General features: G+C 37.7%; 1 protein-coding gene across 5 annotated transcripts in view; it reads left to right on the plus strand.

Annotated features, from left to right (window-relative positions):
• The window catches only part of NALCN (sodium leak channel, non-selective), a 223288-nt gene that overhangs the window by 182227 nt on the left and 23289 nt on the right, over positions 1–17772 (plus strand). For 4 of the 5 annotated variants that reach the window (XM_027644562.1, XM_027644537.1, XM_027644531.1 and 1 more), the window contains 10 exons: positions 6728–6829; positions 7269–7338; positions 9289–9380; positions 9542–9664; positions 11685–11741; positions 12109–12229; positions 12331–12462; positions 14430–14597; positions 15701–15805; positions 16521–16627. In XM_027644562.1, the coding sequence (XP_027500363.1) occupies positions 6728–6829; positions 7269–7338; positions 9289–9380; positions 9542–9664; positions 11685–11741; positions 12109–12229; positions 12331–12462; positions 14430–14597; positions 15701–15805; positions 16521–16627 (1077 nt within the window). The remainder of the gene's footprint in view (positions 1–6727; positions 6830–7268; positions 7339–9288; positions 9381–9541; positions 9665–11684; positions 11742–12108; positions 12230–12330; positions 12463–14429; positions 14598–15700; positions 15806–16520; positions 16628–17772) is intronic. The other variant, XM_027644546.1, reaches the window with a different exon arrangement.

The raw sequence follows: 17772 nt of genomic DNA on the forward strand, positions 1-17772 counted from the left end.
TCTACTTTTGCTTTGGACTCAGGGGACCCAACGAACACCACTCTGTTCATGCCCCAGGGTGCTGGGTTATACGTTTGGGGTTTGTGGGTTAAAACCAACTGTTTGTCTGTATAATTGTATTTATTGTATTATTTTATTAAATTGTTATTCTGATTTATAATCTCTCCTTTGAGTTGAGTTCATTTCCCCTGCTGGTTTACCTTTAAACCAGCACAGCTAATATGCTAGAAGTTAATTCAGACTTTGTTCCTACAAGTATTTCTGCAAAATACAGTGTGGTTTTTTTTCTGAATGAGCAAGAAACAAAGTTCTCTGTGCTTCTAAGAAAGTTATAAAGTTTATCTCTGAATAAAATCTCTCTGAACACTAATGTATAAACATCTTTCACGAGAGGATGAGCAAACATTTTCATTAGTTTATCACAGGAATTTGGTCAGAGGGGAACTTTGTAGGCCATGTGGTCCAACTACCCAGTTGCTAACCCTGGATCAGACCAGCTCTTGTTTACCCTGGGTCAACTCAGCTCTGCATCTTCCACCTGGCCTGATTCTACAATAAGGGCCAGAAAGAGTATCCAGGGAACTACAGACCTGACCTTGTGGAGCAGATCATCATCAGTGCCATCATGCAGGACATACAGAATAACCAAGGGATCAGCCCAAGCCAGCATGTGTTTATGAAAGGCAGGTCCTGCTTGATCAACCTGATCTCCTCCTATGACAAGGTAACCCACTTTGTAGATGAGGGTGAGGCTGTGGATGTTGTCTGCCTAGACTTTAGTAAATCCTTTGGCATCATTTCCCACAACATTCTCTTGAAGGAACTGGCTTCCCGTGGTATGGATGGGTGAAATCTGTCTGGATGGCTGGGCCCACTGATGTTCCCCAGGTCAGCGGTGGTGTTCCCCAGGGCTCAGTATTGGGACCAGCCCTGTTCAATATCTTTATCAATAAACTGGATAAGAGGATCAAGTGCAACCTCAGTGAGTTTACTGATGACACCAACTTGAGCAGGAGTGCTGATCTGCCAGAAGGCAGGAAGGCTCTGTGGAGAGATATGGATAGGATGGATTGATCGGCTGAGAGCAATAGTTCCATAAGACAAAGTGCTGGGTCCTGCACTTGGGTCACAACAACCCCATGCAGTGCTACAGGTTGGGGGCAGAGTGGCTGGAAAGCTGCCAGCAGAAAAGGACATAGGGGTGCTGGTTGACAGCCAGCATTGTGTCTAGGCAGACGAAAAGCCAATGGCATCCTGGATTGTATCAGTAGTAGTGTGGCCAGAAGGATCAGGGAAGTGATTGTCCCCCTGTACTCAGCACTGGTGAGGCCACACCTTGAAACCTGTGTTCAACTTTAGCCCCCTCATGACAAGAAAGACATTGAGGTGCTGGAGCATGTCCAGAAAAGGGCAGCGGAGCTGGTGAAGGATCTGGAGCACAAGTTTTATGAGGAGCAGCTGAGGGAACTAGGGGTGTTTCGGCTGGATAAAAGGAGGCCGAGAGGAGACCTTATCATTCTCTACAACTGCCAGAACATTTTACTGAAGTGGGGTTCAGTCTCTTATACCAGGTAACAAGTGACTAGACAAGAGGAAATGGCCTCAAGTTGCACTAGGGGAGGTTTAGATTGGATGTTAGGAAAAAAGTCTTCATGGAAAGGGTGGTCAAGTACTGTAATAGGCTGCCCAGGGAAATGGTTGAGTTGCCATCTCTGGAGGTATTTAAAGACACTTAGGGCCATGCTTTAGTGGTGGACTTGGCAATACTGGGTTAACAGTTGGACTTGATCTTTGATATCATTTCCAGCCTAAATGGTTGTATGATTCTATGATCCTAGAAGACATACTATTATTTATTAGAAATTTGCCTGCATTAAATAAGTGACTTAGTTCTGAATCATTTGCAACAAATTTCTTGGCATATATTTTATGTTTTCTCTCTTAAGAGTATGATTTCTTTCTTCATAACTTTGAGGGTTTGATACCATGCATTTCTCAGAACAAATGTTCCAGATAATTTGATGTTAGTTGTTGTCAGGCGCAAAATCCAGACTTAGTCCACCTTCCTCAATATCTACAAGCATATGGCATGATTGGATTTCACCTACCTAATGCAAAGACAAAAAAAGGAAATTCTGGAATGCACATATCCACTGGTAAGAAGTTACTCTGTTCTATGGGGTTTGTGCCAACTGACCACCATGTTACAGATCAGTGCAAAGCACAGTTGTGAAGTAGAGTTGTTGGGCTATGGAATCTCCAACACTGCAGGTATGGAAAAAGAAGTTAGACAAACATCAGCCCCAAATAATGTAGCTATCGTTGATCCCATTTTGAGAGAGGTGATAGACTGGATGGTCACTTGAGGTTTCTTCTTCTATGTTGCTTTTATTAATTCTTCTACAATCCAATAAAAATTGTTATTATACTAATATCTGTGAGAGGACAAGCTGAAACAGCAAAGCAAGAATGGCAATCAGAGTAAAAAATTACTAAAGAAAAAAGTCTGCTACCATAGCTCAGCTGACTGAGCAGACACTAAAGATGTGACTGGTTTTTCTTTAGAGGCATATGGAAGGAAACAAGAAAAAACATGGAAAAGAAAAATCATGGATTATACAAGTTGCATTAATAATCCATTTTATTTCACCAGCCAAATTCATATTTCTTTAAAAAAAGAACAGTAATATAGCTGTGGTGAAAATGTGCATTTTGCTTGCTATTCAAAAAGTGTCTTATTGAATTAAATTTATAAATGAAAGAAACACTACAACATCTATCAGGTGGATTCCCCATAAATCTTAGATTGGCACATTCAACCATGTATTCCAAGTTAGATGGAATTATAATGAGAGCAGAGAGAAAGATTTAGTAAGGTTAGAGAGTCATAGAGAGTGGAAACAGTGCTGAATGAGGATGATAACTGAGTGTTGTACTGCAGGGTACCACACTGCTAATACTTCAGTTTGAGCACGTTTCAGAGATAACAAGAACAAAAGCACACAGTGATTTATGCAGTTGCTACAGTTACTACATAAGTACTCACTCATTCAAATAACGAAGAAAAAACCCAAATTGGTGTTATACTGGAATAAAAGATGAGTAAACACTTGTTGCAGAAAGGATGCCTGACTAAGAAGTCCAAGCATGAGCCATATGCGTACCCTCTGCAAGAGACCTCGGAATACTGATTAAAGGTATAGTATTTTAAAGTATTGATCAAAACATTTAACATTTTACATTAGATCAAAGAATGCTGCTTGAACACTTTGTTCAATACTTATTTTTCAGGGATCCCGAAGCAGGAAATAATTTGAAGGACTTCAGAAGTTTGGACCTCCTAACAGGTTACAGGTAATACAAACTATGTGGCACAAACTATGTGGTATCCCAGTAGTATATTGTTCTGTGCAATCTTCAGCTGCTTTCTAATAACCTACCAAATTGCATTTTCTCTTTCAGGCTATTTTATTGTATTTGTGCTTTTCAAGGAAGATTTGGAGCATGTAGCTGGCAGCTGCTGGTCTCTGTTCCAAGTTCTGCAACGGGAGTCCAAGAGCTTGACATATTTCTTGTCTCTTCTCCTTTGTTTCATGACTTCCTTTTTCCTCCACAAGTGAAAGTGAACCTCTCTATCATAGACGTGGTATAGGAAGATAAAAAGGACAATTTTAGCTAAAAAAAGTGATTTTGCCTCTCTTGTTTAAAGAAAGGTCAAAAGATTCTGATCAGCTGCAGTTACATAAAGATGTATCAAGGCAAGAAAAGCTTTTTTTTTTTTAAACTCCAATTTTCAAATCACATAGGACTGAATTTTTAACACTGTGGCACAGTGATTGTCCCCAGTATGGGATTCAGCTTCAGGCAGTCAAATATGCCTGTGAGCTAAGTGATGGCCGTCTAGTTGACAGAAGTCCAGTCAATAAAAATAGTGGAGCCCAGTGAGATCTTTAGCTGACTGCTTTGTCTTTAGATGCCCACTGTATGGTTACTTTAATACTTTCAGAACATAATTCAATGAAGTTGTCCACATACAGTATTGTATGAGGTGCCAGAGGATGTCAAAGACATCCTCTTGAAGATGGGAGGTAATACAGAAATTTGTAGGACTATTGTACCTTGTACCCTACTGGAGCAGCAGCTGGAAGCAAGGCAAGATACTCCAAGGCATGGCAGATGGTGCTGGACACCTCTGTACAACCAATTTAATTGAGTCCTACAGCTCTGTTGGTTATGAGGGAAGCCTGGACACACGGATCACATGCAGGCACTGAGAGTGAGTACTTAAGTGTATGTCTGCAATGAGAATGCAAATCCAACTGCAGACTTTTAAATTGGCAACCATGCCATTCTGAAAACTTCATGGCACTTGCCTTCTTTTTCAAAAGTCCCAAAGATCTGCAACTCTAGGTGTCTAAGCAGCTGAAAAATATCCATATTCTGAGTCAAAAGTATAAGAAAGTATAACAAAGTATCTGGAAATACCAGGAAGATTAAGGCAGTCATTCCCATGAAGTGGAGAATGCTCAGAGAGAGACTGTCAAAAGGAGCCATGGCCTTTTCAAGACAGCATCTTTTTCTCTGGAAATACAAAAAAATTTCTTTGCAATTACTTGATAAAAATTTCTGATCTCTCTGCTATACAACTGGTATTTCATTATTTCTCTTTTCACTTCAGTAGGAGCTGCAGGGCTTCCAGAGGTATTGAAAATAAGGCAATGGATGTAAATTCTAAATACGGATTTAGTAATCTAATTTAGAGATCATAAACAACGCTAAGTCTTTCTACAGGTTTTAGTTACTCTTTCTTTATACATGCCCATTCTGCCATAGTATTCCCATAGTATATGGGCTACGTCTATTGTATTATACAATTAATAATAAAATAAGCCCTCTTGTTCATTAGTCAGGTAAAGAATTTATTGTTTGAGCATTTAAAATCTCTTTTATTGTGAACACTAAGTGTTTATGTAACTTGGTATTCAAGTAATTGTGTACAAGAACATGAAAAGTTTATGTGCAAGTCACTTTTTGATGTCAAGAAAATAATTTCTAGCTGTTAAAAGCAAAGCACAATAATTTATATTTACAGGGGGGAAAAAAAGACAAGTTAATCTCTTTGTCACAGCGAGAACCCTCTATACAGAACTTTCCATTGCCTCTCCTAGCAAAAACTGGACTGTCATTTTAATGGATTTAGATATAATCTATTTCTAGGAAATAATTTTTTGCTTTTTCCTTTTTTTAGTCAAAAATTGCACAGGTATTCAGATATCTCTGTTGTTTTCTGACAGTGTTATATGGTATCATCCTCCATAATATAATGCTTAAAATCCATTGGCATTAAAATGTTCATGATTTGCCTAAGATGAGCTGTGTTTTATAAGACATGTAGTAATTTTCTTAAATGTCATGATGCTTCAGTTCAGTGTAGTATAACCTAATGCTTTTTATAACAAGTGTAGCACAATGTATTTTTTTCTGGCATGCTAATCTGACTGGCAGTGATGACACTGATAAGCATTCTAAGCTTCTTGGTTTTGTTCCAGATCTCACTTTGGAATCATACTTCTATCATTTATGTGTTTATATCCAAAAGAAGGAGAAAAAACACAGAAGAGTTAAAAACAAGTCACAGTGGGGAAAGAACATGTCATGTACACCTTTTGCAATCAAGCATGCTCATTCCATGCTGTCAAGGACAGCATTTATCTAAAGCCCTACAGCAGACTGGCAAATTGAGTGGTTACTCAATGGTGTATAATTTTTTTTATTTATTTTTTTTTTAAAAAAGGAGATTCTATTCAATAAAAAGTATGGAATATTACCAGTTGGGTCTTGTGTTTCTCTGGATGGTTGCATAACACAAAATGAGCAGTAAGGATTGCACAGTGTAAACTTAAAATTGAAGCATTCCTGTAATGTTAAAATATGTTTCCAGTGTTGAAATTCCATCTCTCAGGCATCAGAATATTTGTGTGAGCTATTTCAGTGGAAACGTCTCTTTTTCTTAAGCAAATCAATTCCATTGTAGCCATCAAGATAAAGATATGCATGCTGTGTTTAGCTGTAGCACACTTACTAGCCAACAAATACTCATCTCTGCCAAAATGTGTAAAGTGTAAAATGTGTTTGCCAAAACAAAATGAACTGTGAGCAAACAAGTGAGAAAACCCACACGGCAAAATGCTGCAAGTTGAATGCATTCACAGAGAGCAGACATTTCATTTGCAGGATATCAGCAACATGCAGCTTTTCATTTCATACCATATATGATTCCAGTTATTTAGAACACTCAAAGTTATGCTGTCTTAAATGTGTATGTACAGCCCTGAAAGGTACTAAAATTGCTGTTGTACTTGTCCTATTCCCTTCTTTATTGCTGAGAAGCTGGTTTTACTGAAGATTAGTGCATTGCTTCAGCCCTTTCACACTTTGTGAACTCTTGAGGGACCATAAATTCTACAGCAAACTGGATAAAAAAGTTGTAGATGGCCCTTGCTAAGGTATGAAGGAGGTTCATTGGATGACTGGTCATGTTGCAGAGCAAGGACCATTGCTTTGGAAATGTTTTCATGGAAAGTACATTACTCTTTTATTATTTTTGTCTGTTATTATTGAAGAACTTGGTTCCCACAAAGCAAAGTTGACTTTTCTGGATATGCTACCTCTGAAATTATCATTTATACTGAAAACCCTCTGTCATCGTATTTATATTTCTTTGTAGGGCCTGCACTAGACAACGCATGCTGAGTGGATCCTTTGAGGGGCAGCCAGCAAAGGAAAGGTCAATACTTAGTGTCCAGCATCATATACGACAAGAACGCAGGTAAACATGGACAAAAGAGATGGTTTTAAAACTATTCTTAAAATAAAGGTGCGAAAAATAATTAAATCTGAGCAATACTTAAGATGTGAAAACCCAAAATTACCTACTTGTACAAAGAACTGAATTCTACATTCTTCATTGTAACCATAATGAAATTCATTGTACTGTATAAATGGAAAAAATGCCTTTTTATTTCAAATGTCTTTCCCTTTGCCAACTACAAAGCTATCAGTTTAAAGATCAGAAGGAAAGAAATTGGCTTATGTTAGACCAGATTGAAAACAATTGAAGAACATATAAGCTTCTGATGTTAGCGAGAGAAAAATGATAAGGATTTGAGATATTGGGTGTCTGGAGAGCAGTGCTTTATAATGGCCATCTTATAAAGGTCAAAATTTCATCTTGAGATGTATTGTTAAATTGATTATTATTGTTTCAGGTCACTGAGACATGGTTCCAACAGCCAGAGAATCAGCAGAGGAAAATCTCTTGAAACGTTGACTCAAGATGTAAGTCCTTATAAAAATGATGGGTTTGATTTTTGGGAATATAAAAAGTAAGACTACATACTATCAAATAAATGCTTGTGTAAGACTAATTTCTATTTATGAAGTAGCTTACAATTTATCTTTTGAAATCTTGAAAGGAAGTCATATAACAAATACTGTAACTGCATTAGAATTATCCTCAAAATAATTACCATGGTTATTTCATTGATGGTCTTACTGGTTTTGGAACACTTGCTGAGTTAGATTCACTGAAGCTGTAGATACTACATTAGGAACACAACAATTGCTACTCAGGACACCTTAAAAAGGATTACTCTGGAATTACACAGATCACTCAGGCTGGCAATAGAGCACTTCAGAATTTCTGGTGGAAGTTTAGCGATATTTTTCAAGCAGTAGAACTGTCAGATGAAAGGACAAAGACTAAAAGGGAAAATAGTAATCATGAATTTCACTGTGGTGTAGTTTCATACAGTTAAGTGTGTTTTCATTTCTGCAAATTCATACCATATTTTGTGGAACTCTGTGATGATGGAAATTCAAGGGGCAATATTAGTCCTCTCATTCCAAAGTATCGAAGTCTTCAAAGAAACAGAATCACAGAATCAATTAGGTTGGAAAAGACCTCTGAGATCATCGAGTCCAGCCTATGGCCTAAGGCCACCTTGTCAACTAGACCATGTCATTAAGTGCCACATCTAGTCTTTTCTTAAATATCTCCAGGTATGGTGAATCCACCACCTTCCTGGGTAGCCCATTCCAATACCCAGTCACTCTTTCTGTGAAGAACTTCTTCCTAATGTCCAACCTAAATCTCCTCTGGCACAGCTTAAGACTGTCCTCTTGTCCTGTCACTAGTTGTCTGGGAGAAGAGACCGACCCCCACCTGGCTACAACCTCCTTTCAGGTAGTTGTAAACAGCGATAAAGTCTCCCCTGAGCCTCCTGTTCTCTAGGCTGAACAACTCCAGCTCCCTCAGCCACTCCTCATTGGTCTTGTACTACAGACCCTTACAACCCTCATTCCCTTTTTCTGGACACACTTCAGCACCTCAATTTCCTTCCTAAATTGAGGGGCCCAGAACTGGACACAGTACTTGAGGTGCAACCTCACGAGCACTGCATACAGAGGAAGAATCACTTCCCTAGTCCTGCTGGCCACACTGTTCCTGATACAGGCCAGGATGGCAATGGCCTTCTTGGCCACCTGGGCACACTGCTGGCTCATGTTCAGCCTGCTATCAATCAGTACCTTTCTGCCTGGCTGCTCTCCAGCCTCTAGTGTTCCATGGGGTTGTTGTGGCCAAAGTGCAGGACCTAGCACTTGGTCTTGTTGAACTTAAACTGTAGGTAACTAAAGCAGATGTGACTTTGTTAGTGTCCAGTAGTAAGGATAACACCCAGCATTACCCCACCATGAGTGCTCCAAAGACTCACATAACTCAGAATAGTAATACTGGTTGTACCCTTCACTGGATGAGCTCAGACAGCATCCTCCCTCACTCTCCCTGTCCCTGTACTCAGCATTCACTGCCTGTATGTTCTGCATGCCCCACAGTGTGGCAGCCATGCAGCAGGCTTGAGAAGCTTAAGGGGTGTCTAAAGCCTTTTCTTTCCCAGTCTTTGCCCTTAGTAACTTTGATGGTATTCATTCCAGTTCAGAGAGACTGGCTGAGCTTACAGGACCTCTGTTTTTAAAGTTAAAAGTTAGATTGGATGGAACCTCGAGCATGAAATTAGAACTGAAATTAACCTTGATGAAAATAAGGAGCCTTATGTTGTAGATGGAAAATACTGTGCAATATGCTTGACTGAGTTGATGTGCAGTACAATTGGAAATAAAGACCTTTCATTTTAATATTTCTATGTAAAATACCATATCTTGCTTTCATCTGAAACATTAAAAAAACAACCCTCAGACCTTATTTAAAAGGAATCATTTTGCTTCTAGCACTCTAACACAGTGAGATACAGAAATGCACAGAGAGAAGACAGTGAGATAAAGATGATCCAAGAAAAAAAGGAACAAGCTGAAATGAAAAGGTATTTAACAGTCAAAGTCTGAGTGCACATTTTCTGTGTTAACTATTCTCTGTATGATGTAAAATGTATTGAGAGTCAACATGAAAAAAAGAACAAAGTGTAAGGGATATTTTTGCCTGATATAATGAGTAACACTTAATAATTTACATTTTTTTCAAAAGGAAAGTCCAGGAGGAGGAGCTGAGAGAGAATCATCCATATTTTGATAAACCCCTTTTCATAGTTGGTCGTGAGCACAGATTCAGGAATTTCTGCCGAGTGGTGGTACGAGCTCGCTTTAATGCGTAAGTTCATTTCATATCAACATTGGTTCCAACACGTGTTTACCTTCATATCCTCCAAAATCAAGTTCTAACTTTTCTTTTACAAGGAAAATTGCATATAATGTGGTCACCAGACAAGCTAACAGTCAGTTTTCTTTGGTGTAGTCTTGCTGTCGGAAGAAAGGAAGCAATAAAATGATGTGTTAGGGCAGATGTGTTAGAGCAGTCTGTGGTGCTGAGATGGGACAAGACTGTGGGGAAACCACAGATGTGAACTGAGAGGAAAGGCTAATGTTTCCCAATTTTAGACCTTGGGGAATCAGCTTGCTATTTCCTTCCTATTCCTCATCATAAAGCGAGAAGTTCTTATACACCAGCAGTTAGTTACTCATAGAACAGAAAAAGGTAAAGAGAAATGAATCACACCTATGCTCACCCGAAGACTCTGTAGCCCATAATTAGGGACCCAGAATGGGATGGGGAGGTGTTCAGCTCTGGGAGATAAAAGGAGAAAAGCTGAAACCAGATGAAAATCAGGAAGACTCAGCAACTAAACTGTGTGTGTGAGCATGGCAGATAGTGATCTATGTACAAGCAGCTTGATATAAAATAATCTTACAGCTCATCTTTTAAACCTCTGTCTGTGACTGGCATCCTAATTTTTGAGGGTTAATGCACGTCACCTTGCAAACAGACAGTGTAAGACACAAGATAGCTCAAGACTATGAGCTTGGCCCTTGTAAGGACTGATATCAGTACCTGCTTTATCATTGATTTTCTCTGTGCCCTTCAACAAATTGGTTAGCATGGCAGGAAGGTTAGATATTCAGTTTTAACAATACCTATATTTAAGTGTTCTGCCATGTATGTAGAGGCATGTCCGCTTTTTTATACAACTACTAACTTGGTTGTGGTGCACTGGTCCATGAAGCACTGCAAAGTAACACAAAAAACCCCCCCACACAGTCATTCCAATCCACTTGACAAAAACTTGTCAGTGCCTCTTACCATTGAGGAGTGCCTGATGGTAATAGGATATTTACATTAAAACAGTTTAAAGAAAATGTTTGCAATTATAAGAATAAACTGATTTTCTTAAACAGTACTTTTTTCATTTCTTTAAATCCTACCTGCTTTATTCATTGTCCTACCTAGCTTGCCAAGTAAGGTATTTTAGATATCTTTTTCAAACTGGTAGGATACATATTTTCTTCTAGTAAAAAAGGCTGAGGAATGCTACTATGTAAAATATGAGGAAAAGGCTTGATTTTAAGAATCAATAAATAATTGCTGCAGCAAGAACTTAACTCATGTCTCCCAGATATGTGTATATTACTTTTAAAGTGGTTCTCACTCTTTCTGACTGCCTAATGGGTGCTTGGACATGGTAGGTGGAGCGCAGCAATTACATAGGAAAATTCAGATATGGAGAATCTAAAAATATTAATCAGAAAAAGACTGAAGAAGTAGTAAAAGAAATAGGTCATGTGGAAGGATTTGTGTGTGTGTATGTTAACTGAGGATATCATAGAATCACAAAATGATAAGAAGTGGTTTAAGTTGGAAGGGGCCTTTAAGGTCACCTAGTTCAACCCCCTCTGCCAAGGAAAGGGACGGCTTTTGCTAGGACAGGTTGCTCAGAGCCCCATCCAGCCATGGTCCAAGAAGTTTTGAAATTAAAGAACTCCTGAGGAAATACCTTGGTACATAAAATTCGGTAGCAGCTTAGCGCACTCATTTCCAAGCAAAATACAAAACTAAATCCTTGTTTGCAAAAGCAAGACCCAAAAAACTAGCAGTTCAAGGAATCATTAGAGGAATTACAGGTAAGCAATGAGTTAAAGTGATACCAGCTGTGTTGGTAATATGACTGAAATTGCATAGAATTAAATGAAACTTATTCAGACATTTAAAATTAAGATGAGATAAAATGGAGCCTTGATTTTGGACAGAAATTACTCTGAGGTGACAGATGCATGGTATAATTATAATGTTAACTAAAATAAAATGTAAATTACTGTATCTTTTCTTCTTTTTATAGTTCTAAAACAGATCCTGTTACTGGAGCTGTGAAAAATACCAAATACCATCAGCTTTAGTAAGCACTGCAAAAGTAACTTTGCTTGGTCACATAAGCCTGCAGCATAAGTGTGTGAGCACACACCTGCATGTATGTGTGTATATGTGCATGCACATGTATATTTTTTTTTTCCCAAAAAGGTTTTTCTTTCCGTGGAGTTGATTGGGGAGGAGGATGAATAGGAAGCAGATTTTTTAATCAGACTTTTCTTCTTCACTTGCATGTAACTTCTCTGGTTTTAGTACACATTTCTGAAATACTGAAATCTTTGATACTCCTCAGCTTAATTTATTTTTCATAGGAAAGCACTTTACTGTGGGCGTGGCACAAGTACACAGCACTCTAGGCATTTCTGTAATGGAATTTCCTTATGTATTGTTCACAGTGACTTGCTGGGTTTGGTTACTTACCTGGACTGGGTCATGATCATTGTTACTATATGCTCCTGCATTTCCATGATGTTCGAATCCCCTTTTAGAAGAGTTATGCATGCTCCAACACTCCAGGTACTGCCACCAAATCATTTTACAATTAACGAAGCACAATCATCTTGGTTTTCTCCACTGCCTGTTCTTAAATTATGACTGTTTTCTGCTTTGCTTTTCAGATTGCTGAATATGTTTTTGTAATATTCATGAGCATTGAGCTTAATCTGAAGATTATGGCAGATGGCTTGTTTTTTACACCAACAGCTGTCATTAGGGACTTTGGAGGCGTTATGGACATATTTATATATCTTGTAAGTTTTTATATTTATGGGAGGTTTTTGTAGCATTCTTAATTTTGATATCTTCAGTTATATAAATGTTTAGTAGTATGAAAAAGTTTGGCTCTGCACCCTGATGCAAATACAGTAGTATAATTTGTGTTCAGACACTGCTGTTTTCATGTGCATTCCTGTCAGTTATGTGTACAAATACTTGTTTAGACATCTAAAAATACACTGATGTGATAAGCACCTGGCAATTTAGTGTAGGGTCATTGTATGGTCCCTTTTAGTTGTTTATTTGTTGATATGCTTTAAGTGTCAGATCTGATTTAATTCCAAAGTAAACTCAAGATCTCTGACCTCGCTTCAGCATTCTTATGCAGGAGAATCTTTATTTTACCTGTTTCATAGATACTCATTGCTTCTACCCCTCTCCACAGTATTCCTACCTTATAGAAGGTGTTTAAAAATCCTTTAATATTTGATGAAGGGTATGACCTTGTTGCTGGTGTTGCTGTAGCAGAAAGCAAAACAATATCTTTTTATATCCTATACCTATCAGTAGTGGTTCTCAGGAAAAAAAATTGCTCTACTGTTTCCTTTGTACCTGAGAAATTTTGTGTATTCTATTCAAATACAGGAGAAGGGTGTCCATTTCCTCTTCATGTATGACAGTAAACACCACAGAATGTGTCAAAACCAGTACCCAGTATAATGCAGTATGAAATATTTTTATTTGTGGTTGGGCACTAGAACAGGCTCCTCAGGTAAGTGGTCAAAGCACAAAGCCTGAAGGAGTTCAAGAAGCAGTTGGCAATACTCTTGGGCACATGGTGTGACTCTTGGGGATGGTCCTGTGCAGGGCTAAGGGCTGGACTCGATGATCCTTGTGGGTCCCTTCCAACTCAGCATATTCTGTTATTCTGTTATTTAGTACTGAAGAAATTACTGAGAAAAATGGCTTTGATGGATTTAGATTAAATCTTTCAGAGATAAATTCACCGACAGATGTGCTGCATAAAATTTGTCATGATCAATTTGTATCTAAGATTCCATTGTTAGCAAATAAAAATATGCATACTTGTACAAAGTCCTACTGTAGTGTGCATTAGTTTCTTCAAATCTCTCTGAATCCCTCTGCTTGTCTGAAGGAAAATTTAGGTGGTGTAGCTTGGATATTCCAAATGTGCTTGTGGTGGTCTTAAAAGAATATGAAATAAAGTTAGAAGGACTGGCAAATCATTTTGTTTTGATGGAGCAGCTGTCTTTTGTCACTGTTGTTTTAACAATTCATATTATGTTTTAAATCATATTGGTGATATCAGTTTGATCCTCCATTTTTTGTGCACTTACTTCATTGTAACACTCTCATCTCTGTCCCCCTATAGTAACATTGGCTTTTAAAAAATAAGAAGTAATTAACAGACTTTAAATCAATAACCATTTGTCAGAGATCGTTGAGGCTACAAGACACAACTATGCTGTTTGAAAATGTTTTCAAATACATAACATTTATGTGATGAGACCACGTGGTGACAAAACTATTTATGCCTGTAACAAAGTGATAGGAAAAACTGTTGAGAAAACTGTTAACAGATTTTCCAGGTGAAGATTTCTTAGATTCAGGATAGAATCTCTGAAATGAGAAGGGGGAGAGAACAATAATGCTGCCTGCTCCAAGAATATAGTTTCTGACCCTATTCTGAATCGGCCAAATTGGTTTCCTCTTTTGGAACAGTTCCATCTGCTGAAAAGTATCAAGTAGATTCTGAGTCAAAGGGGAAGGTGGAGACTGAAGCTGATGCCTGTTAGTTAAGACAATAAGCCAGGACACAAGACATCCAAGTCCATTTTCTAAATTAGGTGCTTTTCTGCCTTATTCTTTCCTTTAATTTTAAGGAAGAGAAGCAGTCATTGATCTTCTGTGCTGTGTCTATATCAAGTAAGGCATTGTAAGCCTAATCCTTCTTTGCCTTTTCCTGCCCTGTCATCTCCAGGTGAGTTTGATATTCCTGTGCTGGATGCCTCAGAATGTCCCTGCCAAATCTGGAGCTCAGCTCTTAATGGTACTCCGCTGCCTCCGACCTCTTCGAATTTTCAAACTAGTCCCTCAGATGAGAAAAGTGGTGCGAGAGCTGTTTAGTGGCTTTAAGGAAATTTTTTTGGTATGTGCCAATTATTTTTTTCTTGTTAAAATATATGAAAGAGTAATAAGATAACATTTTGCTATAACATGTATGTTTTCTATTCTTTTCACCATTGTTGTCTGTTTACTTCTCATTGTGGCTATCACTGGAGATGACCAGAGAACAGGTTAAAAATTAGGAATATAAGTAACTCATATTTATACTGAATAAAGCTGCTTTAATAATTCTTTTATAAATTATAATTATTCAGCATGCATTTCACCACAGTTACATAGGAGGACTACTGAAAAAAAAACTACTCCTTATTCACACTTCTAGTTGGGCAAGGAAGATAAGAAGGAGCATATGGCAGCTCTGCAAGAACAAAAGTAAATCTGGTTTCTGAGCTGAAGGTCTCTACCTCCAAGTTTTTTGAGAGGCAACCAGAGACAATACAGCTGCTTATCACAGATCTGCATCTCATTGTTACAGTAATGGAGTCTGTGATTGCTTGATCAGAACCTAATCTATTGTCTTGAGACCCTATGTGATATTTGTCAGCCTAAATAACAGATATTTTATTCCTTAGCAGGATGCTGTATTAGGTCACACTGATATAAAAGGCAAAGCTACAAAATATTTGCAGGTAGTAATAGAACAAGGACAAAAAGTATAAAGCTAGTTAGTATTTCATAGATACAGATAAAGATATTTACATCATAATTTACTCATGCGTATCTTTATTGTAACTATCCTGGATAAATATCTAACAATGTCTTGCTTGGATTAGTTAGTAAAGCCTGATTCAGAAAAACAGAAGGAGCACATATTTAAGTACTTGAAAAGTTCTCTTTAAAGTGAGTAGTAATTCTTATGCGTACAGAATTTAGCAAGGTGGTACACTGAATGCAAGAAAGCTTTGATCCTTATCTGCTGTTTTTAGATCCTATGTTAATGATAAGACTAAGACTAAGGCAGCACCTCGTTACTGCATCAGAACCTAAAGTAGCATATCTGTCATGAAAGCCGTATCTCCAGGTTTATGCCACAAAACTATCCTACCTGCAGTTCCCCAAAGGAGCTGAACCCCTTTTTCAAATCTATAGGAGTAGAACTTAACAAATCTAACTTCATCTTTACAGGTTTCTATACTTTTGCTGACTTTAATGCTTGTTTTTGCAAGCTTTGGAGTGCAGCTGTTTGCTGGAAAACTGGCCAAATGCAATGATCCTCACATCATCTCTAGGGTAAGAACTGCTTTTCTGCTTCAAAATATTGGTATGTTTTGCAATTTCTACCTGCTAGGGAAAGCAAGTGAGGAAATCAGAGCTGTCATATGAGAAATGGAGATCTTGAGCACTTTCTTGTTCATAAGCAGAATGATGGAGGAAGACGTAAAAAAGGATTCAGTGAACGAATATAAGGATGTGTTTTGATTAAAAAAGTAAAGCAGGTCCAAATATTGAGGACTGTCTTTAAGAAAGTTGTCAAATTAATGCCATTATTGTCTGCAAAGGACTGGATGGCACATGGAATTAACCATGGAAAATTGAACCTCTGCATTCTTAAGTCCACAGTTGAAAAACAGGTTAGACTGCTAGAGGTTCAAAGCACTGGGAACGCTATGCGGGTTATATGGAGAAAGTTATCCTTGTTTCTTACTCCATTTGGAGAAATATCATCATCACCTGAAGAGACCAATGGTCTTTAGGAAAGAGATGAAAGGCTACATATTCTTGCAAATTGAAAAGCACTGTCAAGTCCTGGGAGAAAAAGAGCATTTTGAATCCTTGCTAAGATGCATTTTTCATTTGGATAAAGGTCCATGACTATTCGTCACAGACCTGTAAATAATCTTTCATTTCTCTTTACATTGCTTTCCCATTGTGGCAAATGTCCTGTTTGTGATGGCATCTCTCAGGACATTTGTTTAATCTCAGGCTGTGGTTTATTTCACTATAGGAAGACTGTCATGGCATCTTCAGAATAAATGTAAGTGTTTCCAAAAACCTCAATTTAAAGTTAAGACCTGGAGAGAAAAAGCCTGGATTTTGGGTGCCACGAGTCTGGTGAGTTGCTACATATTTGCCTATTTTTCTTCCAAAAATGCAACTGTTGGTGTAGAAAAATGGCTCAAATCTCATGGCATTAAACTACTGATTGAGGGGTTTTATTGTAATTTAAATTATATTAAGGGTAAAAATTCTGGTATATTTAGTAAAAAGCCATATATATGAAACTTTTCTGGACTTAACCTTAACTTCATAAACCAGAAAGGTATAAATCCCTGAGATACTAAACCTATATAGGAATTAGATTTGATTTGGTTATTATTACAGTGGGAGTTATTTTCTCAAAGAAGAATTATCACTTAATTGTTCTTTAGTACTATTATAGAGACATTGTGAGAGCCATACAGCAACACAGAACCTAAGAATATATATGAAAAGATGGAAGAAAAAGAAACGTAAATCAACTTTCCTACAGCTACCCATAAAAACAAATGAGCAAGTCATGTCTAAAACCAGACTTTCTCTTCTATGGCCATCAACCATGCCAGCTAGCAGCTTCTTTCTTTTTCCAATGCAGGGAGCCCTTGTGGTCTATCTATTGCAGAAATGCAGTAAAAATTATTTAAAAGCTAACATAAGTTTTTAATTAGTATTCTAATAAAGTCCATTTAATATTTCTCAACACCTGAACAGACTCTTTTTAATTTTTTATATTTTTCACTTAGTTGGCATTTTGCAAAATCATCTTAACAGCCACAATTATTTTAATTGGCCATGTGTGTGGATAAAAAATGTACCAGCAGTGGTGGTTTCAGATCCATCCTATACTAATGAAATAATATGCTGTGATTTGAACAGTCAGTGAAATTCTGACATCTGCAGATGTCTTTGTTTCTGTATGCTTCAGACAAATCCTTCTTCAAGTAAGCAAATTCAATCCTGTTCAGCTTGATCCAGAAATAAACAAAAGCTGCCTTAATCAGCATAACTGTAAACTTTGGGGAATATTGCAGAAAAATGTTTTACTGCAAGGACATTTATATCACCTGTTGGCTGTGTCATGCCAGATTTTCAAGAGCCAGATGTCAGTATAAGGACTGCATTAAAATGAAATATCTGCATCTGAGAGCTCTATTTTCACTGAATGATTGGATTTAAGAGGCACCAAACACTTAATAACTCTTCTGGAATACAACTATTTA

The sequence above is a fragment of the Corapipo altera genome, unplaced genomic scaffold, assembly GCF_003945725.1.
Source record: "Corapipo altera isolate COAL_440 unplaced genomic scaffold, ASM394572v1 0, whole genome shotgun sequence".
Taxonomy (NCBI): domain Eukaryota; kingdom Metazoa; phylum Chordata; class Aves; order Passeriformes; family Pipridae; genus Corapipo; species Corapipo altera.